Source organism: Camelus bactrianus, chromosome 11, assembly GCF_048773025.1.
Source record: "Camelus bactrianus isolate YW-2024 breed Bactrian camel chromosome 11, ASM4877302v1, whole genome shotgun sequence".
Taxonomy (NCBI): Eukaryota; Metazoa; Chordata; class Mammalia; order Artiodactyla; family Camelidae; genus Camelus; species Camelus bactrianus.
The window spans coordinates 81,124,234-81,148,723 of NC_133549.1; the positions used below are offsets into that span (position 1 = coordinate 81,124,234).

Below are 24,490 nucleotides of genomic sequence, written 5' to 3' on the forward strand. Positions count from 1 at the left end.
ATGGATCTTTTTTTTTTCTTTTAATCCATTCTGCCACCCTGCATCTTCTGATTGGAGGATTTAGTCTGTTTACATTTAAAGTAGTTATTGATAGATCTTTACATTCTGCCATTTTGTTAATTGTTTTCCCATTGATTTTGTAGTTCTTTTCTGTTCCCTTTTTCTTCTCTTGCTCTCTTCCCATTGTGGTTTGCTTAATTTCTTTAATGTTATGTTTAGATTCTATTCTCACTATTTTTGTGGTAGGTTTTTGGTTTGTGTTTACTGTGAGTTTCATATATAGCAACCTATACATTCAAAACAGTCTGTTTTAAGTTGATAGTCACTTAAGTTCAAATGTATTTTAAAAGCACTATGTTTTTACTCCCGTCCCCCATGTTTTATTTTTTGACATCTTATTTTATATCTTTTTATTTTGTGTGTCCCTTAACTGTATATTGTAGTTAAAGTGTCCTTTGGCCATCCTACTAGCTTTTATAAGTGGTTAGTCTGCTATATTTACTATATATTTGCCTTTACCAGTGAGGTTTTTTCTTTCATATAGTTCATTTCTAGTTGTGGCTTTTTCTTTTTAGCTTAAAGGAATCTTTTTAACATTTCTTATAAGGCTGTTTTGGTAGTGAACTCCTTTAGCTGTTGTTTCTCTTGGAAACTCTTTATCTCACTTTCCTTTCTGAATGACAACTTTGCCAAATAGAGTATTGTCCGTTGGAAATTTTTTCCTTTGAGCACTTGGAAAATCTCATGCTGCTCCCTTCTGGCCAGCAAAGTTTCTGCTGAAAAATCATCTGATAGTCTTATGTGAGTTCCCCTGTATGTAACTAGTTCTTTTTCTCTTGCTACTTTTAAGATTCTCTCTTTAACTTTTGCCATTTTAATTATAATTTGTCTTGGTGTGGACCTCTTTGGGTTCGTCTTGTTTGGGGCTCTCTGTACTTTCTGGGCCTGGATGTCTGTTTCCTTCTCCAGGTTAGGGAGATTTTCAGCCATTATTTCTTCAAATATGTTTTCTGCCTCTGTCTCTCTTCTCATTCTGGGACCCTTATAATGCAGATGTTAGTGTGCTTGATGTCCCATGGGTCCCTTAAACTATCTTCATTTTTAGAAATTCTTTCGTTCTTTTTGCTGTTCTGTTTGGGGATTTCCACTACCCTGTCTTCCAGGTCGCTGATCTGTTCTTCTGTATCACTTACTCTCCTACTGATTCCCACTGGTGTGTTTTTCAGTGCAGCTACTGTATTCTTCAGCTTTGTGTTCTGTTTGTAACTTTCTTATATTTTCTGTCTCTTTGTGAAATTTCTCACTGTGCCTCTCCTTTGTTCTCCCAGGTTCACTGAGCATTTTATTATCATTACTCCGAATCCTATCAGATAAATTACTTATCTTCATTCCAGTAAGATATTTTCCTGCAGTTTTATCTTGTTTTTCCATCTGAGACATGTTCCTCCATTTCCTCATTTTGTTGGACTCTCTGTGTGTGTTTTCTGCATATCATGTGAAGCAGTTATCTCTCCCTGTTTTGAAGGGGTGGCCCAGTGTGGGAGATGAACTGTAGTGATTAACCTTGCCCTAGGTCTTGATTGTCTTTCGAATTCTCTCTCCACTTGTTTCAGTCTATGGGATCCAGAAACACAGTCCTCCCTTGAGCCTGAGCCTGTGCTCAGGGGGTTCCCCTGTGTGGGGTTGTGCATGCCTTTTGGCTCCGGTGTGGCTGTGTGAGTGGAATTGGGTGTGGCTGCTCCTCTGCTGCATCTATTGGTGCTGTGGCTTGAGCAGTGTCCCTCTGTGGGGCAGGGCTGCTCACATGTCACTGTTAGCAGGTTAGAATGAGAGTGCAAAAATGGTGACTGCCTGTGCTGGCAAGGTAGAGGGAGCCTGTAAACATGGCATCTGCCAGCATTCCATCCTCAGAGAGTCCCAGCAGAAGTCTGCCCCCTCTGACAGACGTTTTAAGATTAGTTAAGTAAATTTCCTTCACGTACGGTCTTAGCTCTTTACACGCTGCTGCTCTTTGCTCTGGGTCCTGGGATGAGTGGCTCTTTGCACAAGCCGTTTAAGAGCAGAGTCTTCATTCCTTGCAGTCCTGTGTTTCTCTCAACATAAGCCCTGTTGGTTTTCAAAGCCAGATGTTTTGGGGGTTCTTCTTGCTGATGCAGGACCCAAGGGTTTGTGGTGCCTGGTGTGGGTACAAACCCCTTGGTCCTCAGGGAGAATCTCCATTTATTTATTTGTCAGCTGATTGATTTGTTGATTGATTTATTGAGCTTCCTCTCCATTGTGGATCACCGCATCACGGTTGGAGTTTTTGGTGAGAACATGCCTTTCCTAGCCTTCTTGATGTGGCCCTTTTATCCTTTATTGTGAAGCAGGTAGTTCAGGCAGTTCTCAGGTTCTTTTCAGAGGGATTTGTTACACGTATTTGTTGGGTCTGTGGGAGGAGGTAAGTTTAGGATTTTTCTATGTCACCATCTTAACCCAGTTCCACACTTGGTTTGCTTGCCCTTTCTTTATAGTAAGTTTTGAAGTTGGGCAGTATGAATTCTCCAACTTTGTTCTTTTTCAAGATTGTTTTGGGTTTTCTGGGTCGATACGAATTTTAGCATCAGCTTGTCTAGTTTCTGTAGAGAAGTCAGCTGGGTTTTTGATAGGGGTTGCTTTATCTATAGATCAATGGTGGGAGAATTGCCGTCTTAACAATAGTAAGGCTTCTGACCCATGAACATGGTGTATATTCATTTCCATACTCTTAACCAACCAGTTTTGACAGTCCAGTTCTTCTAGATGTGGATGTTCATATTAGGTATGTTGTATCTTGCAAGTTAGCATTAGTAGGATTGAAGTCCTCATGCCTGGGGCTTAACTGTTGCTCTTAATTAAACATGACTTGAATTGATACAAAATAATATTTGGAAATTATGCCAAAATATTATGAGTAATATCTGCCTTATGTAAGTAATACCTGCTTAAAAAGTGGCGTGATTTGTTTTGTAGTTTCGTTTTAAAAATTATCATTTTTATCCTGAGTATGTCTGACATAGGAGAGGGATTGCTTTAGGCAAACTTTCAGGTCTCTTACCTGGAGATAGGGGTGCATATCGGAAGAGTAGCTTATATGGCTGTAAGGAAGGAGGTCCTTTAAAACTTCGCAGAAAAATTTAAAACCCTCTCATATTTGTGTGTCTGTAGCCTAAATAGTCTTCCTCAGGCTTGTCATGGTCATGTATCAATGATGTAATAATGATGATTATACCAGAAGCACCAAAGACAGCTATTGGTGTACCATCTGGGGGGCCTCTACGAATGGTTAGTTTGACTAAGTATTCCAGTAAGCCACATGGAGTTTGTCATCTCTAACAGAGGACTTTAATGCATTAGTGATGAAAAACTGCTCACTGCTGACTGTTGTGATCTTCCAGAGAATTGTAAGACAGCACGGCAGTGAGTGAGTGCCTTGTGCCTTGTGTAATATGGACACATATATTTAGACCATTTGGGCACAGTGCTCCATCTTGTGTCAGGCTCATCATCAGAAGCCTGAGATAGAGGAGGGGATGTGTGGTATCTAGACACTAACATTTTATTTATTATTGATTATAATAGCCAGACACTAACATTGCTTACTCTGTTCTCCTGTTTTACTGCTTATCAGTGATCATCCAGCTATTACAAAACTAGACTTTTTAAAACCAGAATTTTTTTTAGCTTATTTTCTATGTGTGTTGATCCCTTCTGGTTTCCTTTTCCTTCCTGTAGCTTGTTGATCAGAGAGTCCTGTAAAAGAAATCAATTTTGTGAGTCCTGTTGCTCCTTATTCAGCTTGGTTAGTAACACTGTCAGAGGTGGGACCAGCCACAGAAACACCTACCATTGGTCCAGAGCATAGTTGTGGGAGAGATGGGATAAATGGCCGGTCGTCAGATGTGAACTTAGGGTTGTCAGGCCCTGTCGTTTGCCCTCCCTGCCTACCACCTCACCTCCAATACACGGTTAATAAATGAAAATCCCCATATCAGAGATTCATTCTTTTGGGTTAAGACTTCCATCCTTTGTTAAAATTCAAACAGCATGAAACATTATCATATTATACTTTATTGATAATTTATTTTTAATTGTTTTTGTGTACAGAATTTGCTAGATCTCAGTGAGTGCAGAGGGAGAGAGAGAGAGCACACAATTCAGTTACTGGGCACTTTGGAGGAATGTCTTAGAAAACCAGAGGAAAAAAGGCAGGAGGTGCCTGGAATCATGAATAAAGCTTATTCAGACAGTGTTATTTTAACCTAAGGGCAGCCTTTTCATGGTTCCAGGAATGTCCACGAGAGCCCTCATCTTCCCTGGAATTTTCTTTAAGAGCAGGGTTAGCAAACTAGAGGCCCATGGACCAGATCTAGTCTGCCACCTATTTTTGTAAGTAAACTTTCATTGGAACATAACCATTCTCATTCATTTACACACTCACTGCGGCTGCTCTGACACTATGTTGGCAGAATTGAGTAGTTATAACAATGCTTAAAATATCTGGTGCTTTACAGGAAAAGTTTGCCCGTAATTGGTCTAGAGAGTCTAGACTTCTAGAATGTAAGCATGGATCATAGATACCTTAAATATATTTTAGACTTTTTAACTTTTAATCTTACCATTATGTGGACTCAAGGACAGTGATTTTAAGGAAGGATCCCTACTTATATCAGGATGAATGCTTGTTTAAGAAAAAAAATGTGTATTAGAGACTTTTATGTACTTTACATGAATATGTCTCAGTGCATCAAGAAGCGGTACAGAATTGTATTCAATCTGGAAACAACCCATTTCTCAAAAATGAAAAGAAATATCAGTGTAATGAAGCAATATTGCCAGGTGTATTTTACAGAAGAAAATGAAAAGAACTGTTATTTGGTATTATAAATGGGTGTGGCCCATTCTTTATTAACAGTGACCTTAGATTGTAAAAGTCATCATCTATTTGGTTTTGACTCATTTGACTTTCTTTGCAAAAATGTTTTCTTTCAGGTAGGATGCAATGAAGTAATGTATAGTGTAGAAAAATAAATCTGGATATCTGGAAAAAAAGAAAAAATGTGTAACTTCAGAAATATGTAAAAAAAAGGATGACACTGTTGTGTTTAAAAAGTAGCTACTGAAAAATTAATATCTGATTATACAAGTACTTGATCCACCAGCTTCTTTCAGATACTCACATCTTATCACATGAGAAAAATGTTACAGCTTCCCCCATAGACATTCATCTTCTATCATTTTTGAAGACCAGGTATTTATGTTAGACATTGTAATTTATTTAAGTATAAATATGAATATAAATATAAAATGCTAATCTCACTGTTGGAAATTTGAAAAGTGTTATAGCTCACTTATGTCCTGTCTTCCCTTCTCTCTCAGCCTGACGTCCATGGCCCAAAATGACTCTACCACTGGAGACCTTCTTCCGTAAAGAGGAAGACCAGACAGGAGGTTGGGATGAGCATGCCACTGCATCAGATCTCTGCCATTCCATCCCAGGATGCCACCTCTGCTAGAGTCTACAGAAGTAAGACCAAAGACAAGGAGAGGGAAGAGCAGGTATTGGGGGAATACCCTTTTTAGTTTCATTATTTTTTGTTCTTTCATTAAATAGAGTCTAGAATAAGCTCTGACGATCAAGGTCTTTTCCGAATATACTAAAAAAAGCATATGATTTAAACAGTTTTGCTCAGAAGAAGTCATCTTTGTATAGATTTCTAGGTTTTCAGATTTTGCAGTCACCTTATTCTGCCATGGTTATACATGGCTTATTTATCTTCATTGGTTAAATCTACCTGATTATTTCTGGTAAATCACTGAGGAAAATTTCTTTGGATTCTCAGAACATGATGCAAAGGATAAAATTATTTGAACAAAAATGTATGCCTTGTATATACCGGTCTCTGCCTACTGCTGGAATGTCATCTTTAATATCACAGAGCCTGTCTCTGCCCTCATATGGCTTTTGATCTGGCCTGGACAATTAAATATGCGTAAGAGGTCAGTATAAAGTCAGTGATGGTGGAAGTTCAAGACGATTTAATCCCAGCCCAAGGAGTCAGTAATGGCTTCCTTGAGAAAATAACATTTATATTGAGAACCCAAACAGTGACCTGGAGTTGGTTAACGGAGAAAGATAGAGTGTTCCTGGGACATGCTGAAAGGCCAAAGTTTACAGCAAGGTGAATTTGAAGATATTAAAATAGAATAACTGGAACATAAAGGTCGAATGGGTAGTGGCAAAATAGGAGACTGCAAAAGTTAGAGGAGTTACCGTAAGGAGTTTGGATTTATTTTTGCAGAAGAATGAATGATCACATTTGTGTTCTTAAAATTTTCATCCAGCCTGCTGTTTAGAGAGTGAATTGAATGAGTGCCAGGAGACTAGTTAGAGGATTATTTAATAGTCTACTTAGGCGAGGTTTGACAAACTTTCTGTAAAAGGCCAGATAATGAATATTTTAGACCTTGTGGATCAGCTCTGCCGTTGTAGCATGAAAACAACCAAAGACAGTATATAAATGAATGAACATGACTATGTTCTAATAAAACTGTTTTTACAGAAACAAGTGACAAGTCAGATTTGGCCTGTAGGCTGTAGTTTGCTGATCTCTGGCCTAGGGAAAAGTTGATGGTGACTCCGTCTAGGATAGGTGTAGTGGGGTTAGGGAGATACTTCGATTATTAATCCAGTGCACTGATGATTGCATGTGGGAGGGACGGGGAGGAATCAGAGATTACCCCTGCTGCCTTTTTGCCTGTACAATGTGCTTTACAGACATTTACTCATTAGTTCTTATAGCATTCCTATTTTAAAGTGAAAATCTTTGCCCAAGACTCTGAAGAATCCTTGTTAAATCAAGAATTGATGTCTTATTTGAAGATGATTTATTATAGTTGATGGGACACTATTCTTTCCATTATTACATAAAGAATAAAAAAACTATCGTATTTCTTAAAGTACATAGACTGTTGAAAATGAAAATGTGTCTTGTAAATTGAAAAGGACCCCAAATTCTTAATTCGTATTTTTCTTTTTTCCCATCGGTTGTACTGTCAACTGCACCCTTTCTATTCTGAGCTCTTAGGAATGCATCCAGTATCGGTTGAAGTGCTAACTAGGGGCAGTGGTAGGGGAGATGGTTTCTGGACGTCGTATTTTCGGTATTTTATTTTTTTCAACTTCAGAGAGATAAGAGAATACCCTAAAATATCTTTCCCATATTCTGTCAATTTTCATTTAAGTTAATAGTCTTTTTTAAAGATTCAGTTAAATTAACAGTCTTTTCTTAAAATCCTTCTTAACCTAAATTGACTTTTAAATATCACTAAGCAGAACATTTCCTTAGTTTAGGGTGCTTGTCTATACCAAGCTGAGGCTGTTAGTTCCCTATTCATTGTAGTGTTGAATTCGGACAGCAGATGGTGGGAATTTCTTGGTATGTATGTGTATGAGGGACTGTATATGTATTTGTTTGGAATAGAGAAAGGAGGATGTCCAACATTTTAGTCCAGGAAGAGAGGTCCCATTTGTATAAAACTGCATTGTAGATATGTTGTAGATGGGTATTCAATAAATATGTACTGAATTGATCTGTTTGATGAAGTTTTTATGGTTTAAATAAGTAGCATTAACCAGCTATTTTGTGGAATTGGAATTTTGATTGGCATTGGGAAGAAGAACCACCCTGCCCCACCTTAGTGTGGGTAATAGTTTGAATACCTGATGGCAGTTCTGGAAATCAGGGTGCCAGAGTGAGGTGGCAGGTAGTGGAAGAAGAGCTGAGGCAGGAGCTTGAAGAGCCACATGAGAGTTTTGGCAGCAGCTGGCACAGTGCTGAATGAAAATGATTGTTGTAGGTTTCTCAACCCTGAAATGTGATACTAGGAGTAGTTTGGAAGGTAAGTTTTTGTCCAGTGGAGCCTTTTCCCCTTTATCCAGTTCCCCTGGCATAATGAGTTCAAAACAAAATCCTTTGGTACCATTTTTGATCCTCCTGTGCTTAGGAGTGGAAAAGAGCAGGGCAGGAGAAGCTACACAGAGGCACCCCTTCTTTCCATCCCATCATCCACTGTTCTCAGAACTGGAAAGGTGATAACGTGGGACAGATTATTACATCAGTAACAATTGTATTCCTTTTGAATCTTGTGAGAAAAGAAGAACATTGCAGTTTATGCAGAATCAAATAATGTAACTGTTAACCTTGACACGGTTTTACCTAGGCTTGTCAGCCGCATGACACGATTCTCTCTAGTACCCACTGCATGAGCCCTTATCTGCAATTCTGAGAGTTAATGACTTAACACAGTAGTCAACACAGTTGATGAACAAATGAATGAATTCAGTTTTAATGATATGGGGGCTACTATGGGGTAAGAGGAGTGTTTTGCAGTCTGTAAAAGGATTTCTGCTGCTGTTACTTATAAACTGGGTGTTTCTTGAGTATTTTTTTCTTGGTGTTTTGTAAGTGTTGATCCACTGCCATTAGACTCTGGTATGCGTTTAGAAACCTAATGTGGTGGTTATTTGCAGTCTTTCAAAAGAAACATATTCTTTATAGTTTTTTTTGGAGAATGCTTTCTTCTTACAGTGTGAGGAGTTACTGGTTAATGTCTTACTGTTCTTGGCTTTCTTTGGTTCTTGGGGATTTTTGAGCCTTTCAGTCCTTTTTCAATTCCAAAACCTTTTCTTCTACCTTTCATGATGAACTTTAAACTCTGGTCCTCTAAGGCATTGCTGCTAGTGGTTAAATTTCCATATTCTCTTGACTATAGTATTTTCTCAGATTCGTTCCCCTTAGTTGTATACTGTAGCCCTTTGGAATTGACCTTTTCCAAACTGCCCTATTTTGCTGACTCATTACTGCTGATTTTTGCTTCTTCCTCTGTCCAGTGAGGTTCTTAATTGATTTGTTACCATCTGATTGCTTTTTGATTGATTTCTTGTTTAGAGTTACTCTCTATCTTGTGGTTTGACATACCTCTTTATGTTTTTTGAAATTATTTTTGTTATGTTTTGTTTTGTTTTGAAATAGTTTTGTTAAGGTATAATTGACATACAATAAACAATATATATTTAAAGCATACAGTTTGGTAAGTTGTGACATATATATACACACACGTGAAACTGTTTCCGCAATCAAGATTGTGAACACATCCATCACTCCCAGAAGTTTCCTCATGCCCCTTGGTAATCCCTCACTCCCACCCCTCTCCAGCCTTTCCCTCAAGTAATTGATCTGTTTTCTTTCACTACAGATTAGTTTGCATTTTCTAAAATTTTATGTAGATGGTATCATACATTATATACTCTTTTTTGTCTAGCTTTTAATTCTTTTGAGATTCATCGAATTTATGTTTATCAGTAGTTTGCTCCTTTTTTTTGCTGAGTAGTATCCATTGTATGGACCTACCACAATTTAGTTATTCATTCTCCTGTTGATGGACATTTGGATTGTTACCAGTTTTTGGCTATTACAAATAAGGCTGCTGTGAACATTCGTACAAGCCCTTACCTAGACATATATTTCCTTTCCCTTGGGTATATTCCTAGGAATGGGACTATATGGTACATGTATGTTTAACTTTTTAAGATACAAACTGCCAAACTGCCAAACTTTGCCAAAGTGATTACACTCTTTTACATTCCTACCAGGAGTATGAAAGTTCCAGTTTTTCTGTATCTCCAGCAACATTTGGTTTGGGCGTCTATTTTAACCATAAGTTTGTTTTCTATGTCTGTGTATCTGTTTCTGTTCTGTAAATAAGTTCACTTGTGTCTTTTTTTTTTAAGATTCCATATATAAGTGATATCATATGATATGGTATTTTTCTTTCTCTTTCTGGCTTACTTCACTTAGGATGATGATCTCTAGGTCCATCTATGTTGCTGCAAATGGCATTGTTTTATTCTTTTTCATAGCTGAATAGTACTCCATTATTTAAATATACCACAACTTCTTTATCCAGCCATCTGTTGAGAGACCTTTAGGTTGTTTTCATGTCTTGGCTATTTTAAATAGTGCTGCCGTGAACGTTGAGGTGCATGTGGTATTAGGGGGAAAGCATTCATTCTTCAACATTAAGTAGGATGTTAACTTTACGTTTTTTGTATATACTTTTCATCATGTTGAAGGAGTTCCTATCTGTTTCTAGTTTGCTGAGAGTTTTGCTCAGGAAGGGGTCATGAGTTTTGTCAAATGTTTGTTTTGTGTCTTGTCACCGATAAACAAAGCTGTATACTAGTTAAAGTGGGAAGGATGGAGTTTATTTAGTAATAACTATTGCAATAGGAAGGAGAGTCCAGTGTGAACTGAATTCATCTTATTCTTGTCTGGCAGTGTCTAGGATGTTTGAAAGGAGAATGAGAGAGTAGGAAGGAGAAATGAATGGGGAAAAAAGTGGGAGCTTGAGCAGAGTCAGGGATATAGAAATTTATAAAAACCTGGAAAGGCATTTGGTCATTGTGATTAAGCCATCTGGGTTTGCTAACTGGTATGTATTATAGTTGGGCTCCTACCCTCCCACAGAGATTGGGAGACAGAGGCTGTATCTTCAGGTGTTTACTGGAACAAACAGTAAATGCTTTTGGCAGTGTTGAGTTTTCTCACTTAATATCTTAGGTTGGAGTCATCATCCTAAAGACACGGCCATGAGAAGTTAGAAGCTATGCTAGTATTAGTGCAAGAGTTTAGGAGGAGTCATTATGTGCCAAGAGTTTTTGCGGTTCTCAGTCTTACTGCAATGATCATATGGCTTTTATTTTTTATTCTGACTGTTAGTCAGGGATCTTCAGAGAAACAGAACCAAAAGAATACCTCCCTATGTATCATTCTGTATCTTACATGTGCATATAAGTATATAGGTATTGTATATATGTATAAGAGGAGATTTATTATAGGAGTTGGCTCACATGGTTGTGGAGGCTGAGAAATCCCACCACCTGCTATCTGCAAGCTGAAGAACCAGGGAGGCTGGTGTAAGTCCAAAAACCAGGGAGGCAGAGGATGGAATCTTGATGTGATTCCAAAGGCCAGAGTCTGAAGGGCTGAGAACCAGGAGCACTAATATCCAAGGGCAGTACAAGATGGATGTTCCAACTCAAACAAACAGAAATTCACCCTTCCTCCACATTTTTGTTCTATTCAGACCCTCAGTGGATTGTGTGATGCCCACCCGCATCAGTGAGGGCTACCTTCTTTTCATTCAAATGCTAATATCTTCTGGGAGAATTCTCACAAACCTGCCCCAAAATACTTTAACCAGCTATCTGGGCATCCCTTAGCCCATTCAAGTTGACACATAAAATTAACTGTCACAGTTTGCTAACACAACAAAGGTTGATTTTTTTTTTTAATGTACCAACCTTATATTTCTAGTATAAACCACACTTGGTTATGATGTATTATCCTTTTTATGTATGACTGGATTTGAATTGCTAAAATTTTGTCTTGAATTTTTGCATCTGTGTTCAAAAGGAGTATTGGTTCATAGTTTTCTTTGATTACAATGCTTTTGTCTGATTTTGTTATAAGGATAATGTTGGCCTCATTCAATGATTAGGGAATTATTTACTCCTCTTTAATATTTTAGAAGAGTTTAAATGGAATTGGTATTATTCTTTTTTCCTTAAGTCTACCAATGGTTTGGGGGGACACAGGCTTTCAGCCTATAGAGCTTAGCATTTTAATATCTTTAGAATCTGTTGTGACATCGCTTTCATTCTTGATGCTGGTAATTTGTGTCTTCGCTTATATTTTTTGATCTGGCCAGAAGTTTATCAGTTTTATTGATCTTCTCAAAGAATTCTTTTGGTTCAGAGATTTTCTTTTGTCTGTCTGCTTTCTATTTCTTTCATTCCTTCTTAGATATTTATTATCTTCTTTCCTCTGTTTCCTTTGAGTTTAATTTGCTCTTCTTTTCCTAACTTTTTAAGGTAGAGGCCAAGGTTATTTGAGACTTTTCTTATTTTCTGTTATAGGTATTTAGTAATTATAAATTTCCCAAATTCTGCTTTCATGGCATCCCACAAATTCTCTATATTGTTTCATTTTCATTCAGTTCAAAAAATACTTTCTAATCTCCTTTTTGATTTCTTCTTTCATTCATGGGTTATTTTAAGTGCATTATCTAATTTCCAAAGTTTCTGGACTTTCCAGAGATCTATTTAATTCCATTTTGATCTGAAAACATATTTTAAATAACTTAAGTCCTTTTAAATTTATCCAAACTTGCTTCATCGTGCAGAATATTGTCTCTTTTGATAAATGTTCTGTGTATGTTTAAGAAAAATGTGTATCCCACTGTTGTTGAATGAAGTGTTCTATAAATGTCAGTCATGTCAAGTTGATTGATAGTGTTTTCAAGTCTGCTGTAGCCTTGCAGTCTACTTGTTCTGTTAGTAGAAAGAGTGGTCATTAAACTGCTGACTATAATTGTGGATTTTTCTGTTTCTCCTTATAGTTATACCAATTTTCCTATGTGTATTTGATGCTCTTTTATTAGGTGCATAAACATTTAGAATTGTTTGGTCTTTATAAATTAACCCCCTTATTATTATCCCTGGTGATTATATTCTTTGCTCTGAAGTCTACTTTGATGATAGTACAGGCACTACAGCTTTCTTTTGATTAGTGTTGGTATGGTATCATCTTTTCCATCTTTTTACTTTTCACCTGTGCCTTTATATTTAAAGTGCTTTTCATGTCAGCAAAATATGATTGGGTCTTTTTATCCAGTCCGACAATCTCTCTCTTTATTTGGGTGTTTAGACCATTTATATCTAATGAGATCATTGATATGGTTAGATTAAGCCTTCCTATTTGCTTTCTGCTTGTCCTGTCTGTTCTTTGCCTCCCTTTTCATTCCTTTTCTGCCTTTTAAAAAACTGAGTATGTAAGAGTTAATTTTTTTCATCCTTTTTGGCTTGTAAGCTATAACTCCTTATTTCGGTGGTTTTCAATTTTATTAATTTTATTTTTTTAGGGTTATAGTATACATGTTTAGCTTGTCACAATCTACCTTCAATTGGTACTACGGTAGTTCAAGAGTACTATAAGAATCCTATACTTTAGTATAGTGTACTTTTATTTCTCCCCTCCTCGTCTTTAAGCTGCTGTTATCATACATTTTTATTATATATACATTATAAACCCCAGAATACAATGTTACAATTTTTTAAACACTTTTCTCTTTAAGGAGATTAAAATAAGAAGAAAAAATATCTATTTACCCTTATGTAACGTACTGCCGTTTCTGGTGTTCTTCATCTCTTTGAGTAGAGCTGTATTTCCATTTGTCATTTTCCTTCTGTGTGAAGGACTTCCTTTAACACTTCTTCTATTGTGAGTTGGCTGGTAATGACTTCTTTTAACTTTCTTTTTTGTTTTCTTCATTTCTTATGTCTGGGGTTTGTTGAGCTTTGTGGATCTATGGGTTTACAGTTTTTGTTGAACTTGAAATATTTTTCAAATATTTTTTCTGTCCCCTCCCTTCTTTGGGGACTCTGTTACACACATTAACTGGCTTGAAGTTGTCTGGTATTGTGTTTTTAATTAAAAATATTTTTACTGTGCTTTATTTTGGATAATTCTAATTGATATGTTTATAAGTTCACTAATCTTTTATTTTTCGACGTCTAATCTCTCATTGATTCCATCTAGTGTATTTTTCATCATAGATGTGGTATAGTTTCCATCTCTAGAAGTTCAGTTTGGATCTTTTTTTATATCTTCCATGTCTGTATTGAACTTTTTGATCATAAGATCCAAACTGGACTTCTAAAAATTGATTTAAAAATAAAACTGACTTAAGATGCCAAGTGATGGGTATCTTTGTAATATTGTAATTTAATTTAAAAAATTTTCAGCATAGTTGTGGTATCTTGAATACATTTCTGTTAGATTATTTTGAGGTTTTCTTCATTTCTTTCCCAGTTCTCTTTTCTTTTTTATGCAAATAATTTCACCATTTTAAAAATCTGTATTTTTCTTACTCTTCTGTCCCCTTACCCTGTTATCTCATATCTTTGCTTATCCCTAGGACTATTTGAAACGTCCTTCCATGCACCAGTGTAGGATTATTAACATGCATTTTTTAAACATTTTTTATTGAGTTATAACTATTTTACAATGTTTTGTCAAATTCTAGTGAAGAGCACAATTTTTCAGTTATACATGAACATATATATATTCATTGTCACTTTTTTTGTCTGTGAGCTACCATAAGATCTTGTATATATTTCCCTGTGCTGTACATTATAATCTTGTTTATCTGTTCTACATTTTGAAATCCCAATCGGTCCCTTCCTACCCTCCACCTCGTTGGCAACCACAAGTTTGTATTCTATTAACATGTATTTTTAAAAGTCTAAAAGACAGTTTTGTATTTGGCCATCAGATCAATATTTGATGAAATACACATTTCATTTGACAGTATTTGTGAATTACTTTCCATCTCAGAACAATGTCTGTTTTATTCTGTTATTAACAGGGTCCCAGGGTCTACTGTAAGCAACAGCATCAGAGGGGTTTACTACAGGGAAGTAGATGCTTACAAAATAATTGCAGGACTGGAGGAGTAGGCCTCTTCTGGGTTTCCGGAAACAGTTAACTCCCAGCATCCCTGAACTACTCTGCTGAGATCAGGAGCTGACAAATCAGAAAGTTGCTGCTGAAACTTCTGATGAAAAAAATCACTATAATGATTGGTGATAATGGAAAAATTTTTTACCATGGTTTGAAAAGCTGCCACTGCTCCTACGAATTTGCTGAATTAGGAAGAAGCTACTGGCTCTAGAACCACACCATTTTGCCATGATCTGGACAAGCAAAGTGGATACTTTGTCTTCTGCTTTTCTTCCTGTGTCTCATCTACAAACAGAACTTTCCGTGTGAATGCAACATAATTATGAATTAATTGGATTAGTGCAGCCTAATTATGTCTGGAACCCAAATTGCAAGATTGTCCGTAAAACACACTTTTTAACTTCCTGCGCTTTAAAGTGGAATCGGTATAGATACTGAAAAAAAATGGTCCACATCACAGTATCTCTTGAAGAGGATGAACAAAAAGGTAGTTCAATGATTATCTTACATTTAAACAGCACACTCCATAGGAAATGAAAGTGGTGTTTTCTTTTATATATTTATAAACAGTCCTGTTTCTGGCCCTATTGGCCTCACCATCTTGCTTCTGAGGTCAACAGATGGATTTTACCGTGTAGCATCAGGATAATGTTCATCTAAACACATTTATATTTGCTATGAAAAGATATAAATGTTGGCAGCTTACACTGTACTCATCTTAACCTGACATCTCAAAAGATGGCCTCACAGTTGTTCAAGTGATAACTATTTTGAGGCATAACCATCACACTTTCACCTCTTAAAATTATTCTTTTTTCTCTATTAGGTAAGTCCTTCCCTTTTAAATCATAAAAACCTAATATAAGGAAAAAACAATCTGTGTTTTAACATGCCGAAATCTCCAGAGCCGTGTAGCTCAAGCCCCAGTTTAATGCTCAGTCATGCTCTGTGTCATCATAACTAAGTTGTTCTTGGTCCCGTTAGGGCATCTCTCATGGTGCTGCCCCACTACTTCCAAAGGCGGTCTGTCCTTTTTGTAGTTACCAGGTTTGATATCCAGTATAAGAAGTAAGTGTCTGTAGCTGTCTTTTATTGACAGCCCTTTTTTTCTTCTAGGAACCATCAGTCTTATTTTGCAGCATAAAAATCCCTTGTTTCATGTATTACAAACATGAGTCTCTGATTCTGGTTGTTCTCTTTTAGACCATACCTAGTTTCTTCCTAGAAATATGTTTAGATGAAGAGATGAATGTACATCTTTAAAATATGTCCGTCCCAAATTACTGCCTTTGGTTGGGCATCATCTTCTGTGAGATCATTTGTTTGGCTTCTTGAGTCATTTGTCTGTTTTCCCTGCGGGAGCCCCAAGAGATGAATATTCTCATACCTAGAAACCAGGATGTCTTCTGTCGTCTGTTTACCTTTCCTTGGTCCCTGGATTGGTTTTTTTTTTAAAACTGTTTCCAAGTATGTTTCTTCTGTCTGGTAATCTTATCTGTCACTCTAATATGCTGGGAACTACTCTTGTTTGCTCAAGCACACACGAAGTTGTAGCACACTTGCTGTTTAAGAACCAAATATGAGTAATTCTTCTCTAAATTCTTGTTTTCTTCCTTGTAAGCCTTGTTTTCTTTGAGAATGAAAAAATAAGATTGGATGTTTTTCTAGTGATAAAAAAAAGAGTGAGTTGTTATCAGACATTAGATACAAGTTGATCAGTTGAACTGTTATATTTTCTGGTGCACACATTGACTTTGAGGCTTAAATGCAGATAAATTTATGAGATCCTGCCACTTTAAATATTCTTAGTCAAAAGCCATAAGTATTTGTTCTGGCTGTTTTATATATTATAAGCTTACCTTTCCCAAATAATTCTCACAAAAGTCTTGAACTAGTAACAGTTTGCTGTTTACTTTAGGGTATTTATATAGAAGGATGTGCAGAATGACTATAGCAGACCTTTGTGATGTTGGTCTGGTGGGAGTTTGCTTGGTAAGAGTCCACATCATGTAGGTAAAACTAACAGTCTAGTTCAATGTGTTGCGTATATATTGAGTGAAAGTGTTTCACGAATATGTGTCTTGGTGCCACTGCAGGACCCAGTTATTATGGTTTGTTGGTTGTCACTATTCTCTTACAGATTTTTTGTCAGTAACTGTATTGAGAATAAGAAAACTGCCTACATTTGTTTTTAAATGCAGAGATTTCAAAAAATAATCTTAGAGCCATAGCATCCTATAATAGTTGTTAGTGACTTTTATGTTTGACTTCATCGAGATGACCCCTTTATTTTATACAAATGAAGAAACAGATCCGAAGAGAAATCCCTTGCCCATGGTCACTTGAATTTGTATGATTTTTTTTCCCGTGTTATTTTGTTTTCTCTTTAAAAATGCTTTCACATGAATATAAATATACTCCACACATCTGTTCTTTCATTCATTTATACATCAAGCAGGTATGAACAATATATTATATGCTGGAAAGAATCCTGCCCTCATGGAGTCTGTAATCCAGCAGGGAGACAGGAAGGAGCCATGCCACAGAGTGCAGTGGGTGCTCGGGGGACAGCCTCCCTGGTGTATTGCAGCGGGAGCTTTTTTGATCTTTGGTGTGACTAGTTATGTTTTTGTTTTTGTTTATCTCATTTCTGCTTGGGATTTAGGTGTGCTTTTTCAGTTTTTGAATTTAAGGATCCAGGCCTTTCTTCATTTTTGAAAATTTTTTCACCCATTATTTCCTCAAATACTGCCTCTCCCCCTTTCACTTCTTTCTCCCTTTCTGGGAATAAAACTGTTCTGTCTGTCTCTGTGTACTGTACTCTGGGTGGTTTCTTCAGTGTTCTCTTTTCTATTCACTAGCCCTCTCCTTGGCCAGGTTTAGACCTGCCATTGAGATTTTAATGTCAACATGTTTTTATTTCATATTTATTTTTCATAATTTCCTGTCTTTGCATTACTTTTTTTAATTTTTCCTTTATCTCCATCAACAACAATTCAAACTTCATTCCTTTAGTTTCCACTGTGTACTATGAATTGTGTTTATGTATAAAAACAATTTGGTTGTAAATATTACCTGAAACTCTAGCTATGAAAATTCTTCATAGTTTCCAGTAAATATGTTTGATGCATCATCCTTTAATAAGTGGAGGTATGCAGTCATCCATTAATTAATTATTCATTTCACATGTGGCCATTTTTATAGCATCTAAATAGGTGAAGCTACCACTAAGGATTTGTTTTATTTCATTTAATATAGCATATAGTTATATCAGGATTATTCTGTACCAAGGCAGTGTTCTTCTCAGGGCTTTACAAATACTAACTCAACTCATTTGATCCTCATTTGAGGACCATGAGATAGGTATAGTCATTGTCATCCTACTCTTATGGGTGAGGCCCAGAAAAACTGGATGAGTTGCCCACAGTTCCCTGGTTGGCGGTTGGACCGTGGTAGAATTGGTATCCTCCACACCCAGCCTCCCAGCCTCCACACCCATGCCCTTCCCTCATTTGCTTTTTGCACGCTGCTCAGCCAGCTGTTATCTTTGCAAGCCACATGTCCCTCGTGATGAACCTCGCCCAGCCCCACTCCCTCTGTGCTACATCCGCACAATACTTAAGTCTATACTGAGATCGAGTCAGATGCTCTTCTATTTACTTCCTATGTCTATATCTTGTGTCTTCATTAATTTATTCATTCTTTGAACAGATTTGTATTAAGCACTCATTACATGGTGGGTGCTGTGTCAGGCATCGAGCATAAGTGTGGTATTAACACAGAGACACCCTCTGTGCTGCCTAAATCTCTCCCAAACCATGTGCTTCTGTAGGTCCCCACGCCACAGCTGTAGTCCCAGACTTCACATTGATTTGACTGCTGCAGCAGCCTACACACAGGCCTCCTTGCTTCAGCCTCTCTTCCTACTCTGCATGCTGCTGGCAGGGACAAGAGCCCATTACACAGTCCATGTAGTAGGTGCCATCATCCTGAGAGGCACCCCTGATTATCTCGTGGTGACAGGGAAGGTTTTCTGAAAGAAGAGATGTCAAAGACAAGTCCTTAAGTAGCAAGAGTTAGTTGTAGATAGAGGAGAAGAGTGTTCAGGGCAAAGAGAAAGGTAAGGCCAGCCTTCCTAGGGAAGAGAAGAACATACGGTATGTTTGAGGTACTGGGAAAAACCTCACTGTGCTGGAACTTGAAGTGTGCGGTGGGAGCAGTGAGACGAGTCAGGAGTGGCCACGTTGGTGCTGAGGGCACTGAGATGTCAGTGCATGCAGAGCACAGGGAGTTGAAGTCGAAGCTCTATGTAGTTAGGTGACTGAGCAGTTTGGTGAGGGGATTGGGGAGGAGATCACTTATAAGGCTGTGGGAACAGTCTGGGTGGTGATGGCCTGAACCAGTGAGGTGGTACTGGCGGTGACAGCAGTGAGCAGATCGCAGAGAGATGAACAGGAGGTAGGAATGACGACAGTGCTGGTGGCTGGTGGAGGGTGGTGGTCAGGTAGCTGAGGTCTGGCCTAGACAAAGGGCTGCCATCATTCACTCCGACAGAAGAGACGTGGCAGGTTAGCGGGAAAGTGGTGAATTTGGTGGTGGATGTGCAAGTGTGAGGTGCTTGTTGGGGTCCCAGCTGGAGATACCCAGAATTCAGTTGTGTCTGAATCTCTAGAGAAAAGTCTATCTAGGCTAGAGATAGAAAGATAGAAATTTTAGAGTTGGTGACATATAGATGGTAAAGGTTGCCCTAGGAAGAGATGAAATTTTTAGTTAGAACGAATAGCCTGAAATAAGGGTATGTGACAGGACACCGAGGAAAAGGAGTCACCACATCGAGTCACTGTCTCACAGACACTCCGTGCTGATAGGTACTTTTGGTGCTTGCTGTATTTCGAAATATTTTATATCTTTCTTCCATGCTGCCTTTGCATAGGCAATAAAATACCACCCCTTTCATTCAGTCGTCCTTTTGCTGTGTTTGTGCATTTTTTGTTTGCTTATTAACTCAGTTTACTGCATTTCAGAAGCCTGTATTTTTTAAACAATTTTTATTGATTTATAATCATTTTACAATGTTGTGTCAAATTCCAGTGTAGAGCACAATTTTTCAGTTATACATGAACATGTGTATATTCATTGTTACATTTTTTCTCTGTAAGCTACCATAAGATCTTGTATATATTTCAGAAGCCTATATTTTTTAAACATCGGGGACTCCTTTGGATTCATGGTATTTGGGTTATATGTGAATAACTCGTAATGGATGCAGTTACAAGAAAATCTTAATATCTTTTGCCTCAGGGCTTTGTTTTTTGAATTCGGCTTAGGCTAATTAATGCATAATGCTTGTGTATTATTAGCTGTGTAATTAAACTTATACTGTAAGCAGGGTCACACACCCCAGTTGTGAAAGACAGGCTCATTATTCATACTGTACCCGAAGGTTCATCAGCATCTGCTCCCAGAGAGCAGAGGTCATCGCTTCAAATCAGCTGTGGGACCTAGGATTCTGCTGGACTTGGGTGAGCCTCTGCCTTCCAGCGCAGGTCTTGTGGCCACCCAGTGAGTGTCAGTGTCCTCCTTTCTGGGCCATGGTGGCCCTCCCATACCAACCCACTGAGAGCCGTTGTCATATCAAATCTAACTCACAGGCATAGAGACTAGAATCTTTTACCAAGTGAACTTTGGAACTGCCTTTGAAAAAATTATCCTGCCAAACTCAAGGTAATACTGAGAGTTTTTCAAGGAAAAAGTGAACTTTGAGCCCCTTATTTAAAAAATTATTTATTGTGAAAAACAGAAAAAATGTGGGGGGTTTACTTTAGATGTAAAGAGTCTAAAGAGGCATAACAGCCAAATATAATGTGTAAACCTTGATGGAACCTGCTAGGAAAAATAAGCAGCTATAAACTGTGTTTCCTGAGACAGCTGATAAAGCTGAATATTGTCTATATATTAGATGATAATTACAGAATTATGGCTCATTTTCTTAGATGTGAAAATGGCACTGTGGTTATGCAGGAGAATGTTCTTGTAGTTAGAGCATGCATCCAGAAATATGTAGGGTAACATGCATAATGTCTGCAACTTACTTCAAGTGGTTCAGCCAGAAAAAGAAAAATAACAAGGCAAAGAAAAAATAAGTGTGTATGTGTGTTTGTATCAGAGAAAGAGAGGGAGAAAGCAAATGTGGCAAATTTTATAATAGTTGATGCATCTTGTTGAGGGTATAAGGTATTCACTGTACTGTTCTTTCAACTTTTCTGTAGATTTTTATATTTTCAAAATGAAAAGCTTTGGGAAATAAAAGAATATGCCATTGTCAAATGTGAGATAAAGCCAAGGTGGCAGTAAACAATGAAAAACCATAAACAACGATAAACAAAGGGCCAATGGGTGAATTATCTCATGAGATGCTTCATAGGTATTCAGATATTTTAAAATCTGATTTCAAATTTTTTATGCTATTTTAGGATTATGTGTTTGTTGGCTCACATTTATGCTCAGTTGCTGAAGTAAAGAGGTCTGTTTTTAAAATGTGGCTATTGCTGATCACTGATGTATCTCACCCATCACGTTAGCAGAATATTCAGATTGAAAGATGTGACTAGATTAGGTTTTCTCTATGTTGTATTTTAGGAGATTTACTTCCTTTGTTTAGGTTTTTGTGCTGTCAAATATCTGCACTTTAGGTGTTCTCAGATGTGTGGCTCACTCTGTTTCTTGTTGATCTTTCTTCTCTGATGTATTAAATAACAGTCTTCAAACTGTCGTACCCGTGGCTGGGAAGCGTGTGCAGACTTTCCAAAGTGCGCACAAGCAGGGCTGGGCTGAAGGGGATCTGTTTTCAGATCCTCCCTTTCCACATACACTTGAAACTTAAAACTGCTTCTAATAATTAGTGATATTGGGCATTTTTTCATGTGCCTATTGGCCTTTGTGTGTTTTCACTGGAGAATTGCTTATTTAGGTCTTCTGCCCATTTTTGGATTGGGTTGTTTGTTTTTTTGTTTTTGAGTTGTATGAACTGTTTGTGTATTCTGGAAGGTAATAAACCTTTGTCAGTCACATCATTTGCAAATATTTTCTCCCATTCTGTAGGTTGTCATTTTGTTTTTCTTACAGTTTCCTTTGCTGTGCAAAAGCTTGTAAGTTTAATTTGTTAATTTTTGCTTTTGTTTCTATTGCCTGGGTAGACTACCCTAGGAAAACATTGCTAAGATTTATGTCAGAGAATGTTTTGCCTGTGTTTTCTTCTAGGAGGTTTATTGTGTCTTATGTTTAAATCTTTAAGCCATTTTGAGTTTATTTTTGTGTATGGTGTGAAGGAGTATTCTAACTTCATTGATTTACGTGCAGCTGTCCAGTTTTCCCAGCACCACTTGCTTAAGAGACTCTTTTCTCCATTGTATATTCTTGCCTCCTTTGTCAAAGATTAATTGACTGTAGGTCTGTAGGTTTATGTCTGGGCTCTCTATTCTGTTCCATTGATCCATATGTCTGTTTTTGTGCCAATACCATGCTGTTTTGATGACTGTAGCTCTGTAGTATTGTCTGAAGTCTGGGAGAGTTATTCCTCCAACTTTGTTCTTTTTCTTCACTATTGCTTTGGCAATCCTGGATCTTTTATGATTCCATGTAAATTTTAGGATTATTTGTTCTAGTTCTGTCAAAAATGTCATAGGTAATTTAATAGGGATCATATTAAATCTGTAGATTGCCTTGGGCAGTATGGCCATTTTAACAATATTGATTCTTCCAATCCAGAGCATGGGATATCTTTCCATTTCTTTAAGTCATCTTTAATTTCCTTAATCAGTGTTTTGTAGTTCTCCATGTATAAGTCGTTCACCTCCTTGCTGAGATTTATTCCTAAGTATTTTATTGTTCTGGATACGATTTTTAAAAGAGATTGTTTCTTTACTTTCTTTTCCTGCTATTTCATTGTTAGCGTCAAGAAATGCAACTGATTTCTGTATGTTAATCTTCAAAACTACAATGAGATATCACCTGACACCAGTCAGAATGGCCATCATTAAAAAGCCCATGAATGGTAAATGCCGGAGAGGATGTGGAGAAAAGGGAACCCTCCTACACTGCTGGTGGGAATGTAGTTTGGTGCAGCCATTATGGAAAACAGTATGGAGATTCGTCAGAAAACTAAAATAGATCTACCATATGATCCAGCAATCCCACTTCTGGGTATATACCTGGAGGGAACTCTAATTCAAAAAGATACATGCACCCCGATGTTCATAGCAGCACTATATTACAATAGCCAAGACATGGAAGCAACCTAAATGTCCACTGACAGATGATGGGACAAAGAAGTTTTGGTATGTTTATACAATGGAATGCTACTCAGCCATAAAAAAGAATAAAGTAATGCCATTTGCAGCAACATGGAAGGACCTAGAAGTCATTTTTCTAAGTGAAGTAAGCCAGAAAGAGAAAGGAGAATACCATATCATATCACTCGTATGTGGAATCTAAAAAAAAGAAAGAAAAAAGAGAACACTCATGAAGTCATCTACAAAACAGAAACAGACTTGCAGACATAGTAAACAATCTTACGGTTACCAGGAGACAGAGGATGGGAAGGGATAAATTTGGGAGTTTGAGATTTGCAAAATTAACTGCTATATATAAAAACAAATTTAAAAGACAAGTTTCTTCTGTATAGCCCAGGGAGCTATAGTCATTATCTTGTAATAACCTTTAATGAAAAAGAATATGAAAATGAATATATGTATGTGTATGCATGACTGGGACATTGTGCTGTACACCAGAAATTGACACATTGTCACTGACTATACTTCAATATTTAAAAAAATAAAACTGCTTCTACAAGTTTTCCACTCACAGCACCTCTTTTCCTACTCTGAAGAAGAAAGTCATACCCCTAATTTTATTCTACAGCATCATCCTGGGAAATAAAAATCTCAGGCCATCAAGCAAAGGGACAACTGGAATGAGTGGTTTTGGGAAATCTTCTTTTAATGAATAATCAAATCACTGTATACCTGCTTAGTTAGGGGATATTTTCCTGTCTTATACAAACCATATTCCTAAGGCTCCAGAACTAGGGTATGTTGACCTATGATTGCATGTTCTGAATGTAGATACAGATTGACAAAGGTGACTTCATTTCCTCCATAGTCAAATGCTGTTCTCTAAGGAACAGCTTCTGAGGGAGAAACCTTTGAGAGCAAAGCAAAGTACATTTCAAATGACAAAAATGGCTTTTTAGTGCACATTTGAATAGCTGAAGCACTACATGTTAGTGAAGCCAATAACTGGAATATTTTCTTGGACTATTTCTGCCTCCTGTTAATAAAATTGAATTTATATTCTTGCTGCCAGATTGATTTGTTTTTAGCAGTATAGTAACTACAGTAGGTTTTTAGTAATCTCATCTTGGTGTTTGCTCCACACCCTCTCTTGTGTGGTAGCATGAAATTCATAGCCTACGTAAGTTTTTAGATCATAACAAAAGCACATGATGGAATTCCCCTGGAAACCTGGTGACTGACCCAGGCCTGAGTCCTACTTGACACCTAATTTAGACTGTAGTAACATTCTGAATCTTAAGTCTGATTTTGCTTTGTCCAGACCACACATATCTTCATTGATACTTTTTATCCTGGCCAACACTACTTCATCGATTTTTCCAGCACTGAGAGAACTTAATCTGCTTTAATTTAAATATACAGTTTACTGTGTCAAATATTCAAGGATTGCTTAAATGTTTAAGAACATTTAAGAACATTGTGAAACTGTGTATTTCCTAAATTTAAGTAGGTCCACATAAGGTATTTATAAACCATCTCTGTAATATATATACCCATTAGGGACTCCATTCTTTTCATTCTCCATTCTCTTTCTCC

General features: G+C 37.2%; 1 protein-coding gene across 3 annotated transcripts in view; it reads left to right on the top strand.

Annotated features, from left to right (window-relative positions):
* The window catches only part of MARCHF8 (membrane associated ring-CH-type finger 8), a 128,999-nt gene that overhangs the window by 54,592 nt on the left and 49,917 nt on the right, over positions 1-24,490 (top strand). For all 3 annotated transcript variants that reach the window (XM_010963520.3, XM_045523041.2, XM_045523040.2), the window contains exon 2: positions 5,398-5,577. In XM_010963520.3, the coding sequence (XP_010961822.1) occupies positions 5,476-5,577 (102 nt within the window). In that variant the 5' untranslated portion in view covers positions 5,398-5,475. The remainder of the gene's footprint in view (positions 1-5,397; positions 5,578-24,490) is intronic.